General features: G+C 39.3%; 1 protein-coding gene across 8 annotated transcripts in view; it reads right to left on the bottom strand.

The window, feature by feature from the left end:
• Positions 1-23,139, bottom strand: part of RARB (retinoic acid receptor beta) — a 320,463-nt gene that overhangs the window by 45,884 nt on the left and 251,440 nt on the right. For all 8 annotated transcript variants that reach the window (XM_071429372.1, XM_071429370.1, XM_071429374.1 and 5 more), the window contains one exon: positions 20,822-20,970. In XM_071429372.1, the coding sequence (XP_071285473.1) occupies positions 20,822-20,970 (149 nt within the window). The remainder of the gene's footprint in view (positions 1-20,821; positions 20,971-23,139) is intronic.

The following is a 23,139-nucleotide window of genomic DNA, read 5'->3' as shown; positions in this document are numbered from 1 at the left end:
TTTGAGCTTATGAATGTAAGTAATGAGTTGGGTAAACAACAGCCTTCCTAACAGATCCACTTGGAAGTCAGACACTCATCTAATAACAATCAGACTCACTCAGCCTGAAGGTCCCATCTATTTTTGTTACTGCAGAGACTCTCTAGTTTGAAGACTGCACCTCAAAAGAGAAATAATCTGAAAACCAGGTCTCTTAACTGCTGTAACTCCTACAGCAATTAATGAGGCTTCTGCAGGTGAAAGAGCTCCAGTATCAGGTTATTGAGTTGTGAACTTGTAAAAGTTGCCAATTACAGCACTTTTTTCTTACTCAGATACAGCTGTGAAAATAATCAAGTAATTACAATGATCTTGAACAGAAATTAAAGAAACCTAGAGGTCTGGTTTGTACTTAAGGAACACCATTTAACTGAAATCCTCCTTCAACAAGTGAAAAACAGAAAAATAGCCATAAATGGTAAGGTTAGGTGGCACAGAAAAAAGGCAAAACCCAAGTTAATTTCACTAAACCTCAAGCTTTAGATAATATCATGTAATAATGAAGAAAAAAAAAAAGAGGATTACTTTAAGCATTTTAGAGCTCAACCCACAGATATTCAGGAAAAGTATTTCTGGAACAGACATTTGGAAATTTGACAGCACTATTTAACCTTCTCACTCAGATTTTGAAAATGGTTTCAGCAAGCACCAGGGTCAAATTTCAGTCAACATCACAACATTATGGAAGAATAGTTAGCAATTTAATATTTGTTGGAGGGCTTGAGAGGTTAAAACTCTTCAACCAGCCACATGTTTACACCCTACAGGGAAGCTGTAAACTTGATGCCGCAGACAATAGCTCTGTGCCCACAATGCATTAGTCTAAAGATGCAATCATGGTAAGCTATAAAACTGGCTCTCCTCAAGGTGCTCACCAAGATCTCTGTGCAGTTCAAGAGACAAAACTCCCCTTGTTCAGAGCTGACTGAGAGACTTTCTGGCTATATGATGAGGGAGTGGTAGGGCAGGCAGTAAGGGCTGGTCATAAATTCCTTGCACAACCAACGTGCTATAGATGCTAATGTTATGAAAATACCTCAGATTCACTCAGAACTGAAAAATGCCTCCTTAATCACGTAACCCCTGGCAAAAGTTTTCTGCAGCTCTTGCACAGGCAAGCCTCATCCTGAGGTTAGCTCCTCTGATTTAGGAGATATTTATTACTACCATCAAAGTGGTAAATAAAAACTCTCCACATCTCTTCCTTAAGCTACTGGACCCAGAAGAAGAATTTAAAGCTATTTGTTTGGATAATTAAAACCTTTCAAGTTACTAATAAACACTGCTATTTCATATTCTACACTTCTGATCATTAACACTGCTTCAATTGTTGCAAGGGCAAGTATGGCAACATGTATATATGTATGTATGTACATTTGTTTACTTGCCAAAAAGAAAATTTATGGCAATATTCACTCCTTTCTTGCTTTGATATTCCCCTGTGATGCCTGGCTCTGGGGTAATTGCTGATATGGCTAACAAGAACAGTGAGGCATCTATGGCATCTATTTTGGTTTAATTCAACAGGCAGAAAATGTGAGCTGTGCTGTCTCTCTACAGCTTATTTGGTCGCCACTTTCTAGCTGGAAAGATACAGGACAAGCCAAAACTGGTGACTTCTATGGCAGCCACCCAGCCTGCTGCTGCAGGTGATTTAACACCCACAGCCACCAATGGCATTACTCTCCTACCACCTGCCTGACAGGGCAAGAGACAAAATGGCCCAAATGAACAAGTCACCCAATACTGGGAAGAGACAGTCTTCTCCAAATGCATCTGTACTCTACTAAAATATAACCAGTAGCTAATTGCACCTACTGATCAGTTGCTCTGATATATAGCTGCAGGGTGTGCATCCTTATAAGCCAGGGTTTAATTACAGCCCATCAGGAAGGAAAGCAGAGGAGGCTGCCTAAGTCCTTACCAGACAAACTTGACCACACAGTGCAGCTGAAAAATGTGATCCATCTGCAGACAGCAAGTATAAAGCATTCATGAACTCATTACTAATAAAAAAGGCTTAAGAAGAACAAATTTGGAAAAAGCAGATCTCCAGGTCGAAATGAAGACAGTTTCCTCATCAGCCTAACCTCCCCAGGCGATGTCTCCACAGAGTGAAAGACATAGAGGAGGATACTAACTGTGGAAGCTTTGACTGCTGTTTGACAAATTTCTTTTTAAGACCTGTATCTGATTTTCTTCCTGGACTTAATCATGGAACATAAATAAAAATGAACTTGTTTACACAAAATATTCAGGTGAAAAATAGGTGTAATATGGTCCTGGTCAAAGCTAAGGACACGATTCTCAACAATGTATTAGTGCCCACTCACAAGTATTCTTCTCAAAGTCAGCATTGGGATACCATTCCTTGTAACATTTGTGACAAAGTAATTTTAAAAGATCAGCAATACATCATCAAAAAGATTTGATTTTTACATTTTCCTCGGAACAGGCACTAAGATTATAATTATCTTTGCACACAAACCCCAAAGCAAGCCAGGACAGGAGTTCAGGCACTGGTGGATGAGGAGCACCATTTGCTCAGCACTGGGGGCTCAGTTTCCTCACCCACCTCCAGAAACCTGGTGTGGTGTAGCCACAAGTTATGGATGGCACTGAAAGCAGGGCCATGCTCAGAGATACTTCCTGAATCTAGGCTGAAAAAACAGTGTCCTGTCTTTCCCTCTGTAGGGGTTTGGATCCCAACTGCAGCTCTGCAGCGAAAGAAAACTGTGCAGGACACAGAGATGGAAGAGCAGGTGCTTGCTGCCCAGTTAAACAGAAAAGCACATTTATACCCTTTCAAGGCTGGGTTCCAAATAGCACAGGTATAATAACTGTGGCTTTTTCAATAAAAATACAGAAGTTAGAAGCAAGCCTAAGTTTTCCTCCAAGTGCTTTCTGTCAATGACTCCCATCTGATCTCATAATCTCAACAGTTTCTTCAAAACCCAAGAAAATCCAAATGTGACCTGATGTTAAGAAGTTGTCAGAAACTTCAGAAACTGAAAACCACCACTGTTTATAAATTAATCAACTTCTAGCACCTATTGGCTCTTAGAAAACAATATACTAGCAACTATAATTCAATCACCTCGAAATTAATCTGTTTGGCTGAATATTTACATGAGCCATTTTTTATGCAAATATTTTAGCATCCCATCCAAATTAACACCCTGTGATGTTTTTTTTCCAGTGCCGAAAACAATCAAAAATTATTTTTTCTTTGTAATTTAAAAAGCCTTATGAATATAAAAAATAATCCCATTCTGTGAGACATAAAGCATTACTGTCATACATAATTTTTTTGATAGCACCTACAAAGTACTTGAATTTAAAGGAGCAGAAGCTACTGAAAGCCTATCAGGAACAGTGATTTACTCCGATATTCCTTTTATCCACAACTTTTGAAAGGAACATGTATCTTGTGTTTTTATTTTAGAGAAGACAAAGCTTGTGGAAATCACGCTTTTGAATTAATTCTGTTTTTCTGAGCTGCTTTTATCAGCATCCTTTACAGAGAACATTTTAGACCAACACTTCAATTTTTAATCTCATCTTTTCTGTGTATCATGCCACGTTCCTCCCAGGCCCACCAATCTTGTTATCTTAATGGATGACAGATAGAGTATCACTCTGACCATGCCACATTAGGCATCCTCATTTACCGAGTGCAAGGAAAAAATGCTGAGTATAAATTATTCAGAAATCTATTGTATCAGCGTGTGTTCCCTGAGCATCCACCAGTGGCAGAGCAGACATATTATTTTTCACTTTTAATTGTGTTGATATCTTACCTGCTGCACTGAAAGCAGAGAGTGATATGCGAAACCCTATGTATCAAGCAGCAAACAAACCTGGTTTCCTAGGTCTATTGCATAGAAGTAAATAATCTATTTAATCAGTCCAACCTCAACTCAACACTGAAGAAACCACCTCATCCCATTCACCCCTTACTTTTGCAGCAGTTGCCTGTGAATGAGTCAAACTTCGAGAGCTCAGTAAAGAACAGAGTGCACACAGAGAATATTAACTATTTCAGTAATATTTTGAATGCTGTTATGCCACTGGCTATCTGAATACAAAGGATCTCATTAAGGATGAGCCTTCAAGACAAAGTTAAGTGTTTAAACTTATAAAGTCTTATGGATTTAGTTAGCATGAACTGCTACCCTCACATATTTGATAGGGATTCTATATAACTCCCTCTCCTTCACTGTCCAGTTGATTTTGGCAGGGCAGATGATTTAGAGCTCAAGTTATGCACATGCATGAAGAGATGGATCATTTGATCCCAACGTCTTAAAAATATTTTGCCAGCACAGGGCATGCCAAGTCTTATTTGCAAGCATAGTGGGCTTGCAAGCTGAAAACTTGCACTGCAAGCCAGGGACAGGGTAATCAGCAGAGAAGGGCTATTGCAAGCTCAATCTGTTTGAACAGCCTGCTCACTTCATCTGCTTCAGCTTTGATTACCCCCAAATACAGGCAGCCAGCTATGACTCCTGCAGATTTAGAGGCCATTCTTTGGTAAATTTGCAAAATAAGCTTCTGAGTGAAGCATATTGCTACTTTATCTTAAAAAAACCAAAAGAGTAGGAAGGACTTTTCCATGGTACAGTTTATCAGTCATTTATAAACTCTGACTGAGCTCTGACAGGAAAGATAAATACCAGTAGCAGCTGAAAAGAAAATCCAGCCCACCACACACCTGAGATCTCTGCACTTAGCTTTATTCTGAAATAGGGGCTGGGCAAATATGTGCACTTTTTACAAAAGAAATGTTTGTGATGTATGGCTTCTTTTCAATCTCTCTGTTTTAATAATTTAAGTTACCCTCTGTCCTTGCTAACCCTGTAAAATATATTTAGAGAAGGTGAAGCTCCCATTCCTGCTCTCTCTGGAGCATCAACAGATATTTAAGGTATCTCTCAGTGATGGGATCTGCACAAAACTGTTTTGTTCTGTGACCAGGGAATTGCCCGGGTACATGCATGAACTAAATGTAGATTGCAGTATTTTTAACAACTAGTGGCAGCAGTCAGGGAACAAAAAACCCTCACCTCACCAAATCCTGGTAGGCTCTACAGTCAAGCTGGGACAAAGACATGCAATTTTTAGTTGTTAACCAGGAATATTTACTCTGAGAGGCCTAGGTAACATGCAAACCTGCAACTGGAGTTGCATAGAAAGGCTTACAAAAGATCTACAGCCCAGCACATGCTGTTCAATGATACCATACAGACAAAACACACTGCAAAATGGCTGCAGCCAGAACAGGAGACCCCACAAGTAATGAAAACTACTAAAGCAGCTATCTAAAAGGAAGCTCAAATGAGCTTATTCCCAGTTGCACAGCACTTTTCCAGGATGTCTGCACTGTCTATCACACTTTGGAAGTCATGGCTTGCAGAATAAACAAATTAATTGTCTGACATTGTGGCTGGAAACCACTGCTGGCACAAAATGGAAGCAGCTACAACAATAAGTAAAGGAAGGCTCACTGCCAGAAAGTAGGGAAATTGTGCTGATGATGTATGTCAGGGCAGGACAGGAAGGTCTTTGCAAAAACAAATTTCAATAGCTGGTAGAGAGCACCTAGAAATGCCAGCCAGCCAGTGGTGGAGGAACTCAGCACCAGCCCGCCCTGGGAAGGGCTCTGGCTTTGTCTGCCATTGCTGGTATTTCCAGCTAGCAAACCACACTTCTGCTTGTCTAGCCATTTATTCTGCAGATGAAGAGCAGCCCTAAGATTCTATGGCCAAAGAAACCTAAATTTGCTCTTGAAACCAGTGTGGCAGTGAATTTCATTATTTTTAATCAACAGAACTCAAAATTCAATAAAAATAAGCAGCTGCCATCCCACATCTTACATATGGAAATGCAGACCTCTGGATTTAAGAGCAATCCACAATGGGGAAAAAAAGGTCTATTATCTTTTCATTGTTATTACACAAATGGAAAAGTTTGAAATAACTCAGGGTTTTCTCATTTCTTAAAAAAAGAAAAGGACATGGATGAGCAGATGAGGAGCATGTTGTCCCTCTCTAAGCTACCACAATGGGGATACTCATCTGCAACTACAAAAAAGTTCACCAGCAAAGACAGAGCAGGTCATGTTTGATAAATCCTAATAGTTTCTAAGGTGAAAATGGTCTTATGGGCTTCACAGGACAAAAAAAATTAAAAAAATTCTAATGACAGAGCTTGAAGGAAACTGTTCATGGAGCTAATAATGCCAATTAGCCATTAGGCCCTGGGGAGGCTGGAAAAAACTACCATTTTTTATTGTGCCCCTTGCCAAAACATATTCTGACTCCACAAACCTTGGTTTAATGTAAAAAAAACATTCTATAAACCATCATTCTATAAAACCACCCCCCATTTTCTGGGGAGTTTGAAACACTTCTGCTGGCCAGCTGGCAGAGAGGCAGCTACCAATAAAACAGGGGAGATGTATTCCATCAAGTGCAAATCTGCAACAACCAGATTCTTCCAGCGAGGGTACCACGGCATCCCTAGGACTGCGCACGTATTTTTCCACAATTTCGATTTTCACTGAACTCCTGACCTTTTTAGCAAACATGTCAAAGTCTCCAGACAGAACAGTCATCACCTTGAAACAATATGTGAGGGGAAAGAACGGCTGAGATTTTCTGCTTCTCCACTTCAGTGATTTAAACGGAGAGGAAGGCGCTGGTATGCGCTTCCATCTGCTTTTTTCAAATTAAGAAAAAAAAGGAGATGGAATGTATATAATTAAAAAGTTACAGTTAACTTCCTTTCAGTCATGTCTGTAGGATGATTTTTGGCCTGCTATGAAACTCCAGATGGGAAGAGTAATGAATATAATTTAATACAAATAACAGGAGATCAAAGAAGTGCTCTTCTGAGTTATTTCACACAGTTTAATGGAGAACTCGGGAATGAATTATTGCATTTTGCTGTTGTTTTATATTTTTGTTTATGCAAATTAATTCCCTTTAACCAAATTTGTGAAGGATCAGACCTATAACCCAATAAAACAATAAAATGTCGCTAGGATGGTTGTACAACTGGCTAGCACTTATCCAAAAGGCTGTATGTTGCTAACTGCTCATCGTTTTTTTCCTCTCTTCCCCTCCAGTGCCTCAGGATTTATACCACCAATTAAGACAATAATGAGTGCCCCAGGTTGACCTCCCAGGAGCAAGAATTAATTAAGAGCAGTATTTCTTCGTAAAGAATGACACTTTTCCAAACCATTTATGTAGCTGCCCTCCTGCATGGAAGCACGGTATCACAGAAGACTTTTCAAATTGTTATCCCTCAATTGTATGACTGATTTTGGTTTACAGACATAATTTGTGTCTTTGTTTTTATCCACTGGGTTTTCAGATGGCTGGAGTGGGGGCACCATCTTCCATGGACAATGTCACAATTTTACTAGGAGACACATAGGTTGGTTGTTTTGGTTTTTTTTTGCACAGAGCTACAATGGAAAGACATTAAACAACAGCTACTCTAACAAAGTAGTGGACCTCCTAGTAAAAACAAACAAAAAATCTCCACCAAGCTATGCCCCTGCAGTGACATGCAAATTCCTGCAGCAGGCAGGACAAGGAAAAGACTCATGTTAGATATGCAATTACCATGCTGCAATTACTTGTAGCAGTCTCTCAAATTAACCTCTCCATTTAGCTGCTTGGCAGAGATGGAAACATGAAGAGGAAAGGGCAAGCTCAAACACAACCCTACACGGGAGAAAGAAGGTGTGTGTGTGTGTGCTCCAAGGAAATTCCCTGCACAGGCAGGCTTTGTGTCCTCCTCCTTTTCCCCTCCCAGCCTTGCCCACAAAGGCTTGCAGAGTTCCCGCACATATTTGGCAGCAGAGTTATTTATCAAAAGAGGCACAGGGACTTTATTTAATTGTCAGCCGATACAGAAATCCCTGCACTTCTGCACCATCTGAAATTTATAGCAGCACTAGTTTCTTTCCTGCTATCAGCAACCGAATGTTTAGAGCTCAGCTGAAATAATAATGCAAACTATGCCACAAATATTTATATATGCCTGCAAGCTGGCTGAGGCGCAATTCCCCTCACGCTAGCAGAGATCTGCACAGTTTGTGTGCACGGCCAGCTGTTCCCTGCTCTCGCCCCAGCTGACCTGGAGCCAGTGCAGCAGCCCATCCTGAGCCTGGCTGGCTGGGTGGGTGCCTGTGGGTGCTGGCAAAGAGCTGGCTAGCTTACCTCCAACACCCAGCATGTTTCTATTCTCTTTGTCTGACCTGGGAGAAGTTTTAAAACATGCCCGATCCACAGCAGAGAAGTTTCTGAGGAGGGATGAAGTGACATATGAAAACAATGCAGAAAGCAACTTAAAAATACTCAGATGAAATAACTTGGACATAAACATGCCAAAATAAACCAGATGTCTTGAGCATTATGCTTCCTGGTACAGTTTTTAGGCATCTATCTGAATGACTCATCAACACACGTTCACTATCTCCCCGTAATTTTTTTTTTGCTCTTAGTTTTGACAGTTGACATCTAAACAAATCTGTTGCACCAGATCTCTTGAAATCTGGCAAGTAATATCTTGTACTTACTACTTTATGCTGCACTCTCATTCCCCTGTGTTCGGCAACAAAGAAACTCTGCTAATATCAAACTATCCACTAAAATCCTCTAAAGCCTAGAGTTTAGTGAAACTTGGATGCCTGGAGACTAGAAAACAGAGTTCAAGTAAACACCCAGAAATATGCAAGTCTGGCTCTCTAGTACTGGCAGTAGTCAAGGAAAATTACCTTTCCACACTGCAGCTGAAACTCATTACCAAAGGCGACAGCAGAGGGATGAGTTGGAGCTGGACCAGCTTGGAAAACCCACTATTCTAAAGAGTGAGATAGTGGCCATATCCCCCTGCCCAGTTTCCATACACAGTCAGAGCACCCACGGTCAAAATGGTCTGGACAACATGGGAAAGCAGGCTGAGAAAGGTGGATGAAATGCAGTCTGTGCCAGTGCAAGGGATTAGCAACTGCAGAGACAGAGGAATCAACTGACTAGTTCCTCCAAGCAATAAAGACTTTTAGGGTAACTAAGCAGAGAGATGCATCTTGTTGCAAACCCCAACACAAATCACAGCGAGATGCTGAAAAAGCATTGCAGGACAAAGGCAGTGCCGCATCCCCCTTGCCCAGTGGATCTATTCAGCCAAGCTGTAGGGAATCAAGGGAGAGTCTCAGACTGGGCAACTTTGATGATGAGAAAACATGACCTTTCAGAGATGAGTGAATGAACTGAAGCTGATTAATCTAACACAGGAAAATCTTAGCAAGATGTTTTCCTGTTTTCTCCCTCCCCTGCCAGACTTCAATCAATGGCCAGATTCAAGCACAGAGCTCACAGAATCACAAGACGATCATTCTTTCAGTTTACAAAAATCACATGGATTTAGGGTGAGATGAAAGATTGTTTTAGTTAGTTCATCCATTTGGTTCCTGGATGCTGTGCTTACATTTCTTCTGTTCATCTAACACTCCCTTTTTTTTCCTTTAAATAAAAAATATGTAGTTTTCACTTTTGTTTCTGTACATGTAACAGCCACTGTGCATTAGTATCGACAAATGTGGACTGGGCAAGATCATTTGCAGCAGCATCTCTGAAATGCCTTGATCCTCTGATCAAAAAAAAAAAAAAAAAAGAAGAAAGAAAAAAAAGTTTAAAAAAAAGTAAAAAATGGTTGTGCTCATTCATTAAAAAAATTATGGGTTGCAGAGCTCTCTCACTTATATACTCTGCTTAAATATTGCTAAATCTGGAGCACTGCCACTGTTTTGGACCAGCAGAAAGCATGTAAGGAACACGGCACACACTGAAACAAGGACCTAATAATTTGCATATATATTTATCACAGGTACACAGGGTTCCAAGCAAGGCAAGCACTCCAGAGACAGGGAAGACCTCTCTCCTGTTTGGAAGATTCATCTGGAGAGCAGCCAGCGAGGACTTGCAGGAGGAGTGAACAGTAGCCCATTGGAGTGGTTACACCACAGCTATAAATCTCTGCTTTCCCTGTTAAGCGCCTGGGAGGAGGGAGAGGGAACTGGCCACAGCTGACAGTAATGGGTCCCATTAAATTGTCACTTTTAAAGAGACTCTAAAATGAGAACAAACTTGCTTCATAAGCATTTGATCAGTTTGCCTGACACCAGGCAATGGCAGACCCTGCTCACGTGCACCGGCTGGGGGCTGCTGGCTCTCCCCTCCGGCAGCTGAATAGCTGGAGTGAAATCACTGACTGCATTTACAGCCAACCAAATCTACATTTTTGGCACTACTTATAACTGTGTCTCACCTTATAATTTATGCACCCATTATTCTAGACAGGGGATCCAGAAACAATATACTTTTCCCCTCTAAAATACTGTATTATGATCCGCTTTTTATTGCATAGTAACTTTTCCCACTGAATTATATTAAATGAGAAATTTTAAGCATGGCCACATGAAATCATAAGGGACTTTATATACAAAAATGTTTTTCTACATCTCAGCTGTCTCCTGAGTTGAGTTGTGGAAACTGTGGGGGCTCCTGCTTATTATCAAAAGGAAGAACGATTTATGAGTAGGGACACTGAATATTTGGCAAACCAGCTGCAGCAGCACACCACTTTAACAGTTCCTATGCCAACATACCAAAAGTACCAATTACAGAATTGGGTGCATGACTTCTTTAACACTACAAGTTTTCATAACAGGAGTACTGAGATATACAGGTGTCATACCTAGAGGTGTCCCCTGTATCTGGGAAGTTCCTCTGAAATAATAAGAATGAATTTGCATATATATTTATCACAAGTGCACAGGGCTCCAAGCCTGTGGACAGTTAATAAGAATAATTAGGAAAAAGGATACAACATGTATATAATTTACATTATTCTCAGGAGACAAGGTACTCATATCTCAAGACTACAGTACAATCTAGATACAAAGAAAGAAAGATAGGCTGTAACCTCAATTTTGTCATTTTCTGTCGTTTGAATGGGTACTCAAAAGTGAAAGATTTTTTTTTTAGTAAGACATTTGTTTTGTTTTACAGGGTGAAGAAAAAGAAGAATGTATATAATAAACAAATTGGATAAAGAATCTCTAAAGCTGACTTCATTGGAAATACTGAATCTTGGAAAATTACATCCAGTTGTCTTTTCTGCTACAGCATAGACAAAGACCAGCTCCACAAATCTGAAGACAGCTCTGGAATCCATGGTGCAAATTCAATTGCTCCATTTCCAGAAGAATCTAAAGCAAATACCCGTCTAGGAAATTTTCTCAAAGGAACATTTCACTTGGGATTAGAAAGAACCTCTGTTTCCATTATCAGGTCAGTCTGCAAGTGCAGATGGCGATGGAAGGCTACTTTCCAAGGCCAAATTATTTCTGAAAATTGTGTAGCTGACCATTTACAAACTGGGTGATGGTTCACAATAACCAGAAAATATAGATAGGTGTATAATTCAAAGTAAATTCAAAATTGTAGCAAACAAAGAGCATCTGAATATCTACTTAATAAATAAGTGTGAACAGAATTAGATAATGATTTATTCCATTTTCTACCATTATGAAACCCCTTAATTTTGGATTTACTTCTCTAAGACATGCCAATCAGAAAGTCTTTAAGTACTTGCTAAGAAAAAATCAAACTACAATTTGAAAAGATGCCTAGAGCAAGAACAGCAGTGACCTCAACCACCTCACCGGCACCAAAATCACACTCAGCCAGAACTACTCTTGGCAAACTATTCTGTTCTTTTTTCCAGCAGGAAAAACAGTGCACTTTCTTATAGGGTGCAGCAAGCTATCCTAAATCTACATTCAACAAATCAATTGTATATCATTCTCTATCAACTTCTCATTAATCAGATTTTTTTTTAAAGTTCCAGAGTTAGAAAATGAAAGTTAGTGCACTGTAATTTTATACATTTGTAATTGCATAAATATGGCATAGTGTAAAAAAAATAGGCTAGTACTGTTATCAGAAAATCTCACAGTATTTAATTTCTGAGATGTTTGCTCTGATATCCCTATTTTCTTATTTGCTGGATTACATCTGCAAACAATACTTTTAAAGATCATATTACAAAATATTGTGTTAAATATTGTGTTAAAAAGCTGCATTTTTTGCTACACTTGTACGATTTGTGGAGTGTGCACAGAACAGCCTGTACTCTACAACTATAATTAAAGGCCACATGTGGTCCTTAAACTAACAGGGAGGTATGAAATTGATTGACAAGATAAGAACAAAATAAAAGGTTTTTCCCTCTTTCTAGTGAAGAAAATTGAAAAAGTAAAACCCATTAGAACGTAGTGACAGGAAAATAAAAACACACTCCACGTTCCCTGCATGCAAACCAGGGGACTTCTCAGCAGGCAAGTGTGCTAGCCTGAATTGCAGCCCACCTGCTTCTGGCATCTCTGGTTGTACTTCACAGTGTGATTTGCATGGACAGCACTTTTACACGTGGATATAATGTACTCAATTCTGCTGAAGGTGCTGTAAACCACACACACATTACTGATCCAGTGTGAGCCAGAGCTCTCTCAGCCATTTGGTAGTAAGTCATATCAGCTACGGGCAGGTGAAAGCTGGATGGAGATGTGACAGCTACATCTATAAGGACTCTTTACCATCCACTGTGGTGAGAGAAATTATGGTTCAATTCCAGCAACAACATGTACATACACATATAAATTTGAAGTTTCCTCTTTTTACAGTGTTTATTCCCAGATAGGGAAAGGCATAGACACTGCCAAAAGAGTAAGACTCAACAATTTTAGTTTATTAATAACAGCAACAAAAAAAATGTAATTGTTATGGACTAGTTAGTGGCCAAAGACTCTGAAAAGGTATGCAAGGTCAGCAGGCATGAAGGCTACATTTATGTTAGGAAATGCTCTTGCAAACAGTCATGGGCACTATGGCTCACTGGCATACAATGGGAAAGTCCACATCTACCTCAGATATCTCCTTCTGGCCTCTGAAATGGACAGTTGTACCCAAATTGCCCACAGGAGAGGACTGTCTGCAGGAGGAACACCACTTGCTACCAGAAACCTTCCAGGTACACATCATGGCAAAGCTGTGCCCCAAAACATGGCTAGTCACCAACACACCAGAGATCAAGAGTCAGACATTGCTGTTCTTTTTTGAGAAAACCTTCACTGATGGTATCAGGAATTTTATAAGAGAATGGAGTGCAAGATTTAAGCCAAACAATTATACATTGTTATGTGACAGTTCATGGAAAATAAGAGAGTGCTTTCCAGTTCCTGTTTCCACAGGACATTAGCCCTTATGCTCACAAATGAGTGGAGCAGCAGGGTTAGCACAGTTAGAAAGTCAATCTGGGGTAATCTCTGTGCTTTTATAGCATCAGCATGGTTGCCAGAAAAAAATTACAGTAATTAGTAAAAAACAACTATTCTCACAGATTAAGATGAACCTCTGGTTTATGACAAGGGGCAGGGTAAGAGGAAGATTAGCTGTGGATGTAGGTGCTGTACCCTCATGGAGACACTGCTGTTCTTCATCCATCTCTGCTCCAGAAACCCAGCACAGGGGAGCAGCTGAGCTATAACCCACAACCTGGGTCCAAAGAACTGGAAATCATATTTGGCACACAACACAATTTACATTTTTGCTAGCTGTTATGGTGAGCAAGTAATTTTATTCCTTCATTTATGGCATTCACACAACCCAGACAAAGATTTCAATAAAACTGGTAAAAAAATTTTTTTGTTCCTGATCCCACGTATTTCATCATGTTTGTCTCAGAGTGCTTCCAACTAACACATGCTTCCCATCTTTTAAAATGAATTCAAGATCTGTCAAAAGTTTTATCTTTCAAACAAACAAACAAAAACAAAGCAAAAAAGAATTAAGAATTTACTGAAATAGATACCCCCTTTTTCTTGGGGCACCTGAACTTCCTGGGTTTGTTATTTGAAAAGCTAAAATTTCAAGGATGGCATTAAAACAATCAGGTCTCCTCTGATAGCACAAAATGAATAAAATTTCCAGGGTTTCAGTATTACATTTAAAGCAGTTGCAACTCATTTAGTGTCTTTCTGCATATGGCACTGCTTTCTACAAATGAATGGCTTGGAATGTTGCTATGCTACAAAGTGCTTACAGTTTAAGATCAGATTATATTAATAGTATGCAGAAATGTATTTCAAAATACATTTTTCACCTTCTAAAAAGTATTGTTGATTTAACTGAAACTAGGAGCGATTTTCTGTGATTTGAGGAATTTTTCATAGCTGTGCATGGATGACAGCACGCATCTCTACCGCTGGCACTGTCGCTAACACAGCCTAAATGGAGACGAATGCAGCTTGAGCATTCAAGCTGATCTATATTTTTCTTTGAACCAACAGAAGCTTTTCCCACTGCATTGCTGCAAACAATGTTACTTCTTTCCCTGATACAAATCATACCGCGCGTGTATTTTCAAGTTTACATTTCTTACTTTCTGTTTCAGTTGTAGGTGATTAAAACATGCCGAGAAAACAAAACCAAAGAAATACATGGAATGTTAGTTAGCTAGCTTTATGAAGTGTGCTTTTATTTTTTACTGTTAAATAGCTGAGAAAATTCTATGTCTGGATCTTTAATTCCCCGTAAAGAGGCATAAATATAGGCTTAAACATAATTATATTATAGCTAGAAGCTAACATGTGCAAGAGTGGTGTTATCAAAAAGAACTGCTGCTTAAGATCCCTCCACACTACCAGAACTGCCTAGGAAAATGCAAATCTGTTCTCACATGATGTAAGAGACATTATTAAAAGGAAAAGGCATCTGTCCCAAAGGACACTGTTCCATAAAGGGAACTTTTTTATAACAATCCATAAAATATTTTAGGTTCTCTCAGCAACATTTCTGGCAGACCAAAGCATAATATCATAGAATCATGATATCATTTAGGGTGGAAATAACATTCTTGCCATCAAATTTCAAAGAAACAAATAAAATGAAAGCCAGTTTCCTCCCTCTCGCTCTGTGAAGCATTTTGTAAACCATTTGTTGTACCAATGCTGACCAAGGATTTATGGCCTGCAACAGGGAAACCCCAAGCTCCTCAGAGTCCAGAGGGACATAATCATAGGGAACATCATATCAGAGAACATTAACACAGTTGTGCTTGGGCACCTAACCCAAAGGCTCATGGGGACAGGCTGTTCTAGGGGGTGATCCAGAGCAGATCTGGTTTAGATGCTTTGAAACAGCAATCAGAAGAGCTTTTCTCTCTCTTAATAGGCTGCAGAAAGCCCAGCCTTCAAAGTTAGGCGAGTAATTTTGGGCCTCAAGTTGAGTGGTGGGACTGCCTCGCACTGCATCTGTAAGTGATTAAGTTAAAACTGTAACAAAATGACAGCTTTTCTCCTAAGCTTAACATCTTAAGCTTAACAACAAATTTGAATGAAGCAAAAATGTTTTCATTTTCTCTATTTTTTTTTCCCTTGTGTGTATTTTGCCTTTTTTGGGGAGTCAGTCCCACAAAATTACAGACCTGAATGTTAAGGTTTATATCAAAGACTATTTTTCCATACTGCTTCAAGTCTTTTCCATAATAAAAATATATATTTGAGTCAGGAATATGTCAAACAAACAGACATATTTTCAGAGCTGAAGACCCTTGAAAATGTATTAAATGTGGCTACCCTTTTCATTTAATGATCCCACATTAGATGTGATTCTATATGAAAACTCTGATGGAAGGAAAGCTATCCTTATTTTATGATAAAGGCCAACTTGGGATCACTCAGTATTGAAGCAGATTTATCTGCATTTTTGTCTGTTAGCATCAATAACAGGCAGAGAGGCATCTTCATCATTCAGACAAAACTGCTGGACCGTAAACCTACCCTCTTATATGCTGCGCTGTCTTCTCCCATGAAACTGCTCTAGGCATCTCTGCTGCCCACCGAATTTTCAAGCCAGTAATCTGGGCAGGACCGTCAGCAGAGGAATGCCGTCTTTTAAATGCCCAGAACAAGAGACAAGGCTTTCAGAGACAGCTGAAGCTGCCAGAACACCAGCTTCTCCTCCTCACCCACACAATGATGGCATTGTGTGGGGAATCCAGCCCACTGCTCTCAGTCCCCCCTTTCTGCAAACCCGGCTACAGCGACGACTGAAGTCAGGACCAAAGAGCTGAGCGTTTGGTGACAGTCAGCCCTATAACCACTTGAACCAGCTGGATAAATCCAAATTGCTCATTTTCAACAGAATTTGTTCGCATGCTGTCTAGCAACACCCAGAGACTGGGGGGAAAAAAAGAGAAAAATCTCAGAAGTCTGTAACTGAGGTCATGAAACAACATAAGTAGATTGCAAAACCCACCTCTGAGATGCCATGCAGTTTACAAAATGGAAAAGTTGTAAATAAGCTGAATATCATCAATGTACTGTTTTACACATAAAAAGATTGAATGTCTATGGAATTTTTCTTACAAAATACAAGTACACTGTGAAGATCAGTTTGATTTTGAAACTCAAACACATACAGAAAGCCAATCACCAGGTATGAGGCACACACACTTCTGTGTTTTGTGTAAAACCCAGAAATAAACACAGAAGCATGTTTTGTTTCTGTTTTTTTTTAACCACTTTGAAATTCTCACTGTGGTTGACAAGTGCCTTTTATGAAATACTTCATCCTCTAAAAACCTTAAATGATTTGTATATCAACACAAGCCACAGAACAGTCTTCCTACTACAGCACAGTACTGAAGACTCCAGTAATGAATAAGACAGCAAGGTCACTAAAGTATTTGGCAAAGGAGGTGAGGAAGTTGTTCTGAGGTACCTGGAAAAATAAGAACCAAGGATGACAGTGAGTAGGAAAAGAGGAAGGAAGGACAGGAGAAGGCACCAAACCCATGTGAGAAGACCACAGCAATGGTTTGACAATTAAGGCAGCTGAAGCCAGATTCTCAGATTCTGGAGGAAAAATGATCGGGTAAAATAGAATATGGCAGATCAGAAATGATGCCATCATGGCAGGATGTCTGAAAGAACTGATATTAGAGTTGGTGATGACACAAAGAGAGAGTGGAAAGTTCTGTCTTTATGAACCCTGTGTCCAGCATAGCAGAGAGGTGAGCAAGATGACACGCCAGGGAAAGATGGGAGGGGAGAAGTCAAAAAGAGGAGTACTTTGGAAATTATCCAAGGGTTGGTGGCAGCTGAGGGAAGATAAAATTTACAGCACAGTGTTTCCCAAATTGAACATCACAAGGTCATAGTCACCATCCACAGCTCTCCAAGGGCTCCTGGTTGGAAGATCTCAATTAAAAATACACCTGTTATAAGCAGAATATTGCCATGACATCCCCCATTGGTCTACCACAAAAAGAGGTCAGTAAACGATGCTTTTCTAAATAGAAAACCAAAGAACTGAACCCTGGGGAATGGCATCAGGAAGTGGATAAAGAGCCCTTTAAGGAGATTTTGAAAAGTCAGCAAGGAAAGAGCCCTGAAAGACAGGAAAAAGAAAGCCTGATCAATCAAAGGCAGCCATCAACCCAAAACTTGGAGGACAGAAAACTGTTCCTTGCATTAGATGATGACTAATAATGATCACTGTGGCAGCAGCTTCACTGGAGCTCAAAGGAGAAAGGCAAAAGAGAAGGAATCAGAGAGAAAACTAGAAGAAAACCAATGCAAAGGCAGCGCAGAGAAACAAAAGATCAGGGTCCTAATTAGGTAAATATGATGTGAGCAGAGTTTTCCATTTGTGTTTCCCTTGGGAAACGAGACTGCCAGGAGTTCAAAGTGAAAGGTAAATGAGTCAGAAAGGAAAAAAGAAAAATACTTGAGAAAAGGACCTAAGAACAGAGGAAGGTGCAAATGCAGGAGAAAAAATAAGTGAGTTTAAGATTTAACATCACAGAATGGAGATTGCAAATTTGATGAAGAAAGACGAAGGGAAAATAGAAGTGAAAAAGGAGAAAATTGCAACACAGTCAGACGAAAAGAGAAAGAAAGGGACTGGTTGATATTTTAGTCTAGCTTCTTAGGGAATGAGATTGCCTCTCCCCATCCCAACAGCTTCTGAATATGCTGGTCAGCTTCAGTGACAAATCTTGAAAAAAGCAGCTCTTTGAAATTGCATGGAAATGTGTCTTCAAGGTAAAGGCGTAATGAATTTTAGTTTCCTAGCTATACAAAAGGCTGTAACACTAATTCTTCCTTATTATTATCACTCCCTTGATTTACCAGAGAATCAGCATGAAGCTGCAGCTCCATATCAAGCAGAAGCCTCCAGTGAAACACAGGCTCTCTAATAAACTTAGGTTAATGAACTGAAAGGCAGAGATCCACAGGAGAGAAGGCCTCCTCAAGCAGCAGTGCTCAGTTCTCAGTGCTTACTGAAATTTGCAAAGCAACTGACTAATTTTTGTATGAAGAAGGCTATAAAGAAAAGAGGTATGTGAAGAACTGATATTGAGAACAGAGGGGGAAAGCAGACTTGAGAACAGGTGGAAGCCTATATGGGTAAAAATCAGAAGTTCAGTGTGGTAGTTTTCTTGAGGTACAGGACCAACAGCTGATGACAGTATGAAAGCAAGTGTAAAGATGAAGGAAAAGAAAAATAAACCAAACAGTCAAAAAGGGCTCAAGAGAAAAGGATAACATTCTCTAGAGAAAGAGTGGAAACTGGCAACACAGGTTTCTGAGGTGGCCTCTGGTGTTGCAGACTGCTCTCTGCTCTCTGGTCTCTGCTGACATTCAGCTCAGACAACTTTCAACAGCAAATGTAGCACCAGACTGTCCACCAAAGGGACTTGTGGTTGATTCAGCAGCCATATCTTGCCATGTTCTTGCCGTTTTCTAGCATTTGCTAAGGAATTTGGTTCAATCCATGGAAGAGATTCCATAAAACCTTAATCTAACCTGTTGCAGAGCTAACATCAACAGACCCAAATATTACCAGCCTCAAGCAGCCAAGTTACTACTTTGGAATGTTGTTATTTCTCATCGACTGACAGGCTTTGTGTAACTAATATTTTCTTCTTCTTCTTTAAACATCAGCTATCGTTAAGTCTTGCAAATCAGCAAATAAGTGAAGATAATATTTCAGTTCTTGCTGAGCAATGGCTAACACATTACAAGATGGATTTCCTCATGTATTTTGACAACTGAGATCTTGCTTTAATAATTTATGAGAATGCTTTGCAGTAGGCCAGTAAAAGTCCTACAGTGTATTTTTGAATATTTTTCAAAAAGAATGAACTCTCAGGGACATGTGACCTTTCTGCCACAGCGTGCAATTATGTCTGTGCTTAGAGGTAATGTGGGTGAGCAAGTTACACTACCAGGATTTGAATGTTAGCATCTGAGTATGATGAGATTTCCTACTTAAGGAAATCAGCTGCAGCATATTCTTTCCATAGTTATTTTTAACAAACAGTTAAATTTTGATAGTTTTGTGGTATCTAAAAGAAAAAAATACAGACAGGACATCCAAGAAAAACCTCACTACCAGAAAGAGGTTCTAAAACTGAGGTGAGATTAAGAAGTTACTTTCACTAATTCAGTCTCTACACTTATAAAATAGGGGGAAAACCAGATTTCAATCCTTTAGTATTTTGTCTAATGACAAACCCAGGACTATGATATTTTATGTAAGTAAAAAATTTCCACTAGAATGGAAAAAGTTGAAGGTTCAAAGGATAAAGTAAAAATGGCTAACTGCACACTATCTGAAAAATATATCATTTCACAAAAATAAACCAGCAAAATGCTTTTTGGTAATTTATTCTAAGAACTTTATTTATATGGCTATAGCACCTGTCACATTTCAGCATGCATTAGTACTGTACTAAACACTACACATCTATTTTAAGCTAAAGGATGAAAATCATAGGTCCTTTCTTTAACTGTTAAGAAAGATCATTGCACTAGGGTATGCTAACAAATTTATCTGTGAGAGCATCTGCCCTTCTGATATTCTTTCCCATTTTTCACTCTACCTTCTTCCTTGCATGCATGGAAGTGCACACTGTGTGCACACCTCCAATAATTGTCACACAAACAAGGTGTAGCTAACATTTCTTCTCTGCTGGGTGTCTTCTCTTCAGGTATTCTCTACTTTTGAGTGGTGTGCTTTATTACTGCATCCTATCGACAGCCATCAATTCATGCTCTGACAATCACAGCAGTGGAAGGCAGGTGGCAGAGGAACTAGCAGTGGAGTCTGACAGATTAAATTTTGCAAATACAAACCTGCTAATCCTCAAATTCCCAAATTGATTTGAGATTAGTTACATAGCTAGAGACTACACCAAAAATTTCCAGATGATCAGATCCTGTTCCCAAATTCCACCCCCTGAGTACAGAGAGGTAGAAGTACACAGAAAAAGGCCAAGAGCAGCCAAGGGCCATGTGAGATCTCAGGGAATATCTGACCTACAGATGTACAATGAAGAGTCTCAAAATGTTTTCCATTTATCCTTTGATCATGTCTACATCTATGACCACATTCTCATGCGAGTCAATAGTTAAGGAAGTCCCTGAAAGACACATTTGGCAGAAGTTACGAAGGGAATTAATTCCAAGAATGATGGCAATTTACTTGTCTTTAGTCATGAATCAGAATTAATTCATGCAAGAAAGTTACAGATGTCTTTGAAGACAATCAAGTCACACCAAAGTGGGTTGCTTTATCCTTCTCCTAAGAGGAAATGCAGCCCTATAAAAGGAAAGGGAGATGATGGCACTCACCTTACATCCCTCACAAGCACTGACACCATAGTGATATCCAGATGACTTGTCTTGACAAACAAAACAGGGCTTGTAAACACGAGGGGGTGGAAGTGGTGAAGGAGGGCTTGGAACAAGTTCCTCAGAACTGGTGCTCTGAGTTTCAACTGCTACAAAAGAAAAAAAAAGTAAAATTGAATTATTCATAATAATTTTGAATAAATTACTATATATAACCATACTGTAAGTATCAAACTGGCCCATACCTTTCTTTCCATAATAAACATTAATTTGTCTTTCCTAGTAAAATTTAAAGGGAGCTAAGCAAGGCAAATAATGGCAGGACTACATCCTACAGCCTCAAAACTGTATTTTAAAGTACCTAATAATTTAGATGTAGGGCATGAATCTTACCAGGCTCCCAAAAAGGACAACTTTGAGCTCATGCTCTGGTTTTAGCCTATTGAATTGTATAGCATCCACACGTCCAGGTTGGATATCAGCCTTTAAAGGGAAACTGTGATTAGTACCTAATCTTGGGAGAGTTTTTTAATATCTTGCCTTTTTCTAGGTCAGTATGCAATTCTGACCTAGCAGGATAGCAGCACATATCAGGATATATGTAAAGACTGTAAAGAGAGAGAGAGAGAGACCTGTAGTGAAAATTACCAAAACAAGTTGTAAGGTTTTTTTTTTTAATCTGTAAAACTAACACAACAATTTTTTTTTTTTTAATCTGTTAAAAAACCACAACTCTGCAACACTTTCTTACCTACCTTAGGACCTGCATATCAGGAAACCTCGCTGAGAAAAAGCTACTTATATATTATGACCCCCACATCCCTTTATTGCCTTAATATTTCTAGATGGTCATTTGTTTTGAGCCTGTTGAAAAGCCAGTAACCCTTTTCAGGGAAAGGACGTGAAAGCTCTACGATGCAAGATAAGACATGTGAACCACATCTTTCCAAAACATCTGCATTAGTTTTCTGTGATACGCTGTCATCGTTCCTCACATTTATTGTGGGTGTGCAATACATTTTCATGTTGCACCTAGCCGTCTGCCGCTTCTCAGATAAATCCCTCTAACTTTTCAACAGATATACAGGAATGACAGGATCTGTGAACTCAGATCTAGCCAGAAATATTAGGCACTATCAGCAGAGCTAAATCTCCAGAGTACCAACAGCAGGCCCTAAAGAATATTACTCAATGGAAAAATCTTAGACAAGATTTACTGTACACGATATTTTTCAGATTACAACGATGATACATTTGTATTAAACTCGTGATTCATTGTCAACCCATGTGTTGCCGAATTCACAGAGGGCATCACAGCACATGAGGCAACCTCTGATTACTCGTGAGAGAAGGGCCCCTTTCTGCCTTTTTTCCTTGGGTTAAGCTAGTATCAACTTCAAGGACAAACACTTCTTGAGAAGAAAATAAATGCTAGAGTAAAGTATTAAAGGCTCTGATCTAAGCAAGGAAATACCTTTGCAATTTATTTATATATCTAACGATAAGGAGGCTGTGAAAAAACAGAAAACTAAAATAAGTCAAATAACATGGCTCCATAAATTGTGACATTAAGTCCATGTCCAGAACTATAGTCATCTTTTTCAGTATTAAATAAACTGAACTTGGCAAGCATCTATGTGTTCCTACTGCACCAAGAAAACTTTAATGAAGCTTTTTCTTAATGAAAACTTATACGAGAATGATCATTTCTTTTCAATAGTAATTTTTGGTATTTAAGAGAGATAGAGAGTGCTGTTATTGATCTCTGCACAGCCACCCTGCTTGAATCAATAATCTATTAGTACTTCTAAATTAAAGTTAGATTCATCAAATGCCCTTGAGAAGCCTCAAACATTCCTTGCCTTATTCTTCATGCTCGTACATGAATTATGGTGGCTTCCAATGAGTCTATGGAATGATAAAATTTTAGCTTTAAAACTCCAATACCAGCAGACAATGTGTTTTGTATTAGCTCACTCAACTCTCCTGGTCCACCTAAAAGGCAGTTTTTAGGCTCCTCATGGGAAAACAAGGTTGTGTCATTCAATAAAACAACTGCTCTCCTGCAATCCTTCTGTGATTTCAGTCTGGGGAAAGCAGCCTTTCAGGAATAATACTGATACACTTCTGTTTATTCATCAACTCATCCTAAACAAGCACCACCATCCAATAGTAGTGTTCCAACCACAAACAGTATTATACACCAGAGAGGTCTGTCAGACACTGTAGAAAAAAACAGGAGCTTGTGATATCCAGAAGAGATTATGCAACCAACTCAGTTCATAAATAGACAACTCAGTCAGCAAGTGAAGTGTTGA

The sequence above is a fragment of the Agelaius tricolor genome, unplaced genomic scaffold (assembly GCF_023055355.1).
Source record: "Agelaius tricolor isolate 1412-34295 unplaced genomic scaffold, bAgeTri1.0.p SCAF_6, whole genome shotgun sequence".
NCBI classification, from domain to species: Eukaryota; Metazoa; Chordata; class Aves; order Passeriformes; family Icteridae; genus Agelaius; species Agelaius tricolor.
Note: the sequence above shows the minus strand (reverse complement) of the source record. Positions and strands in the feature narration are given on the sequence as shown.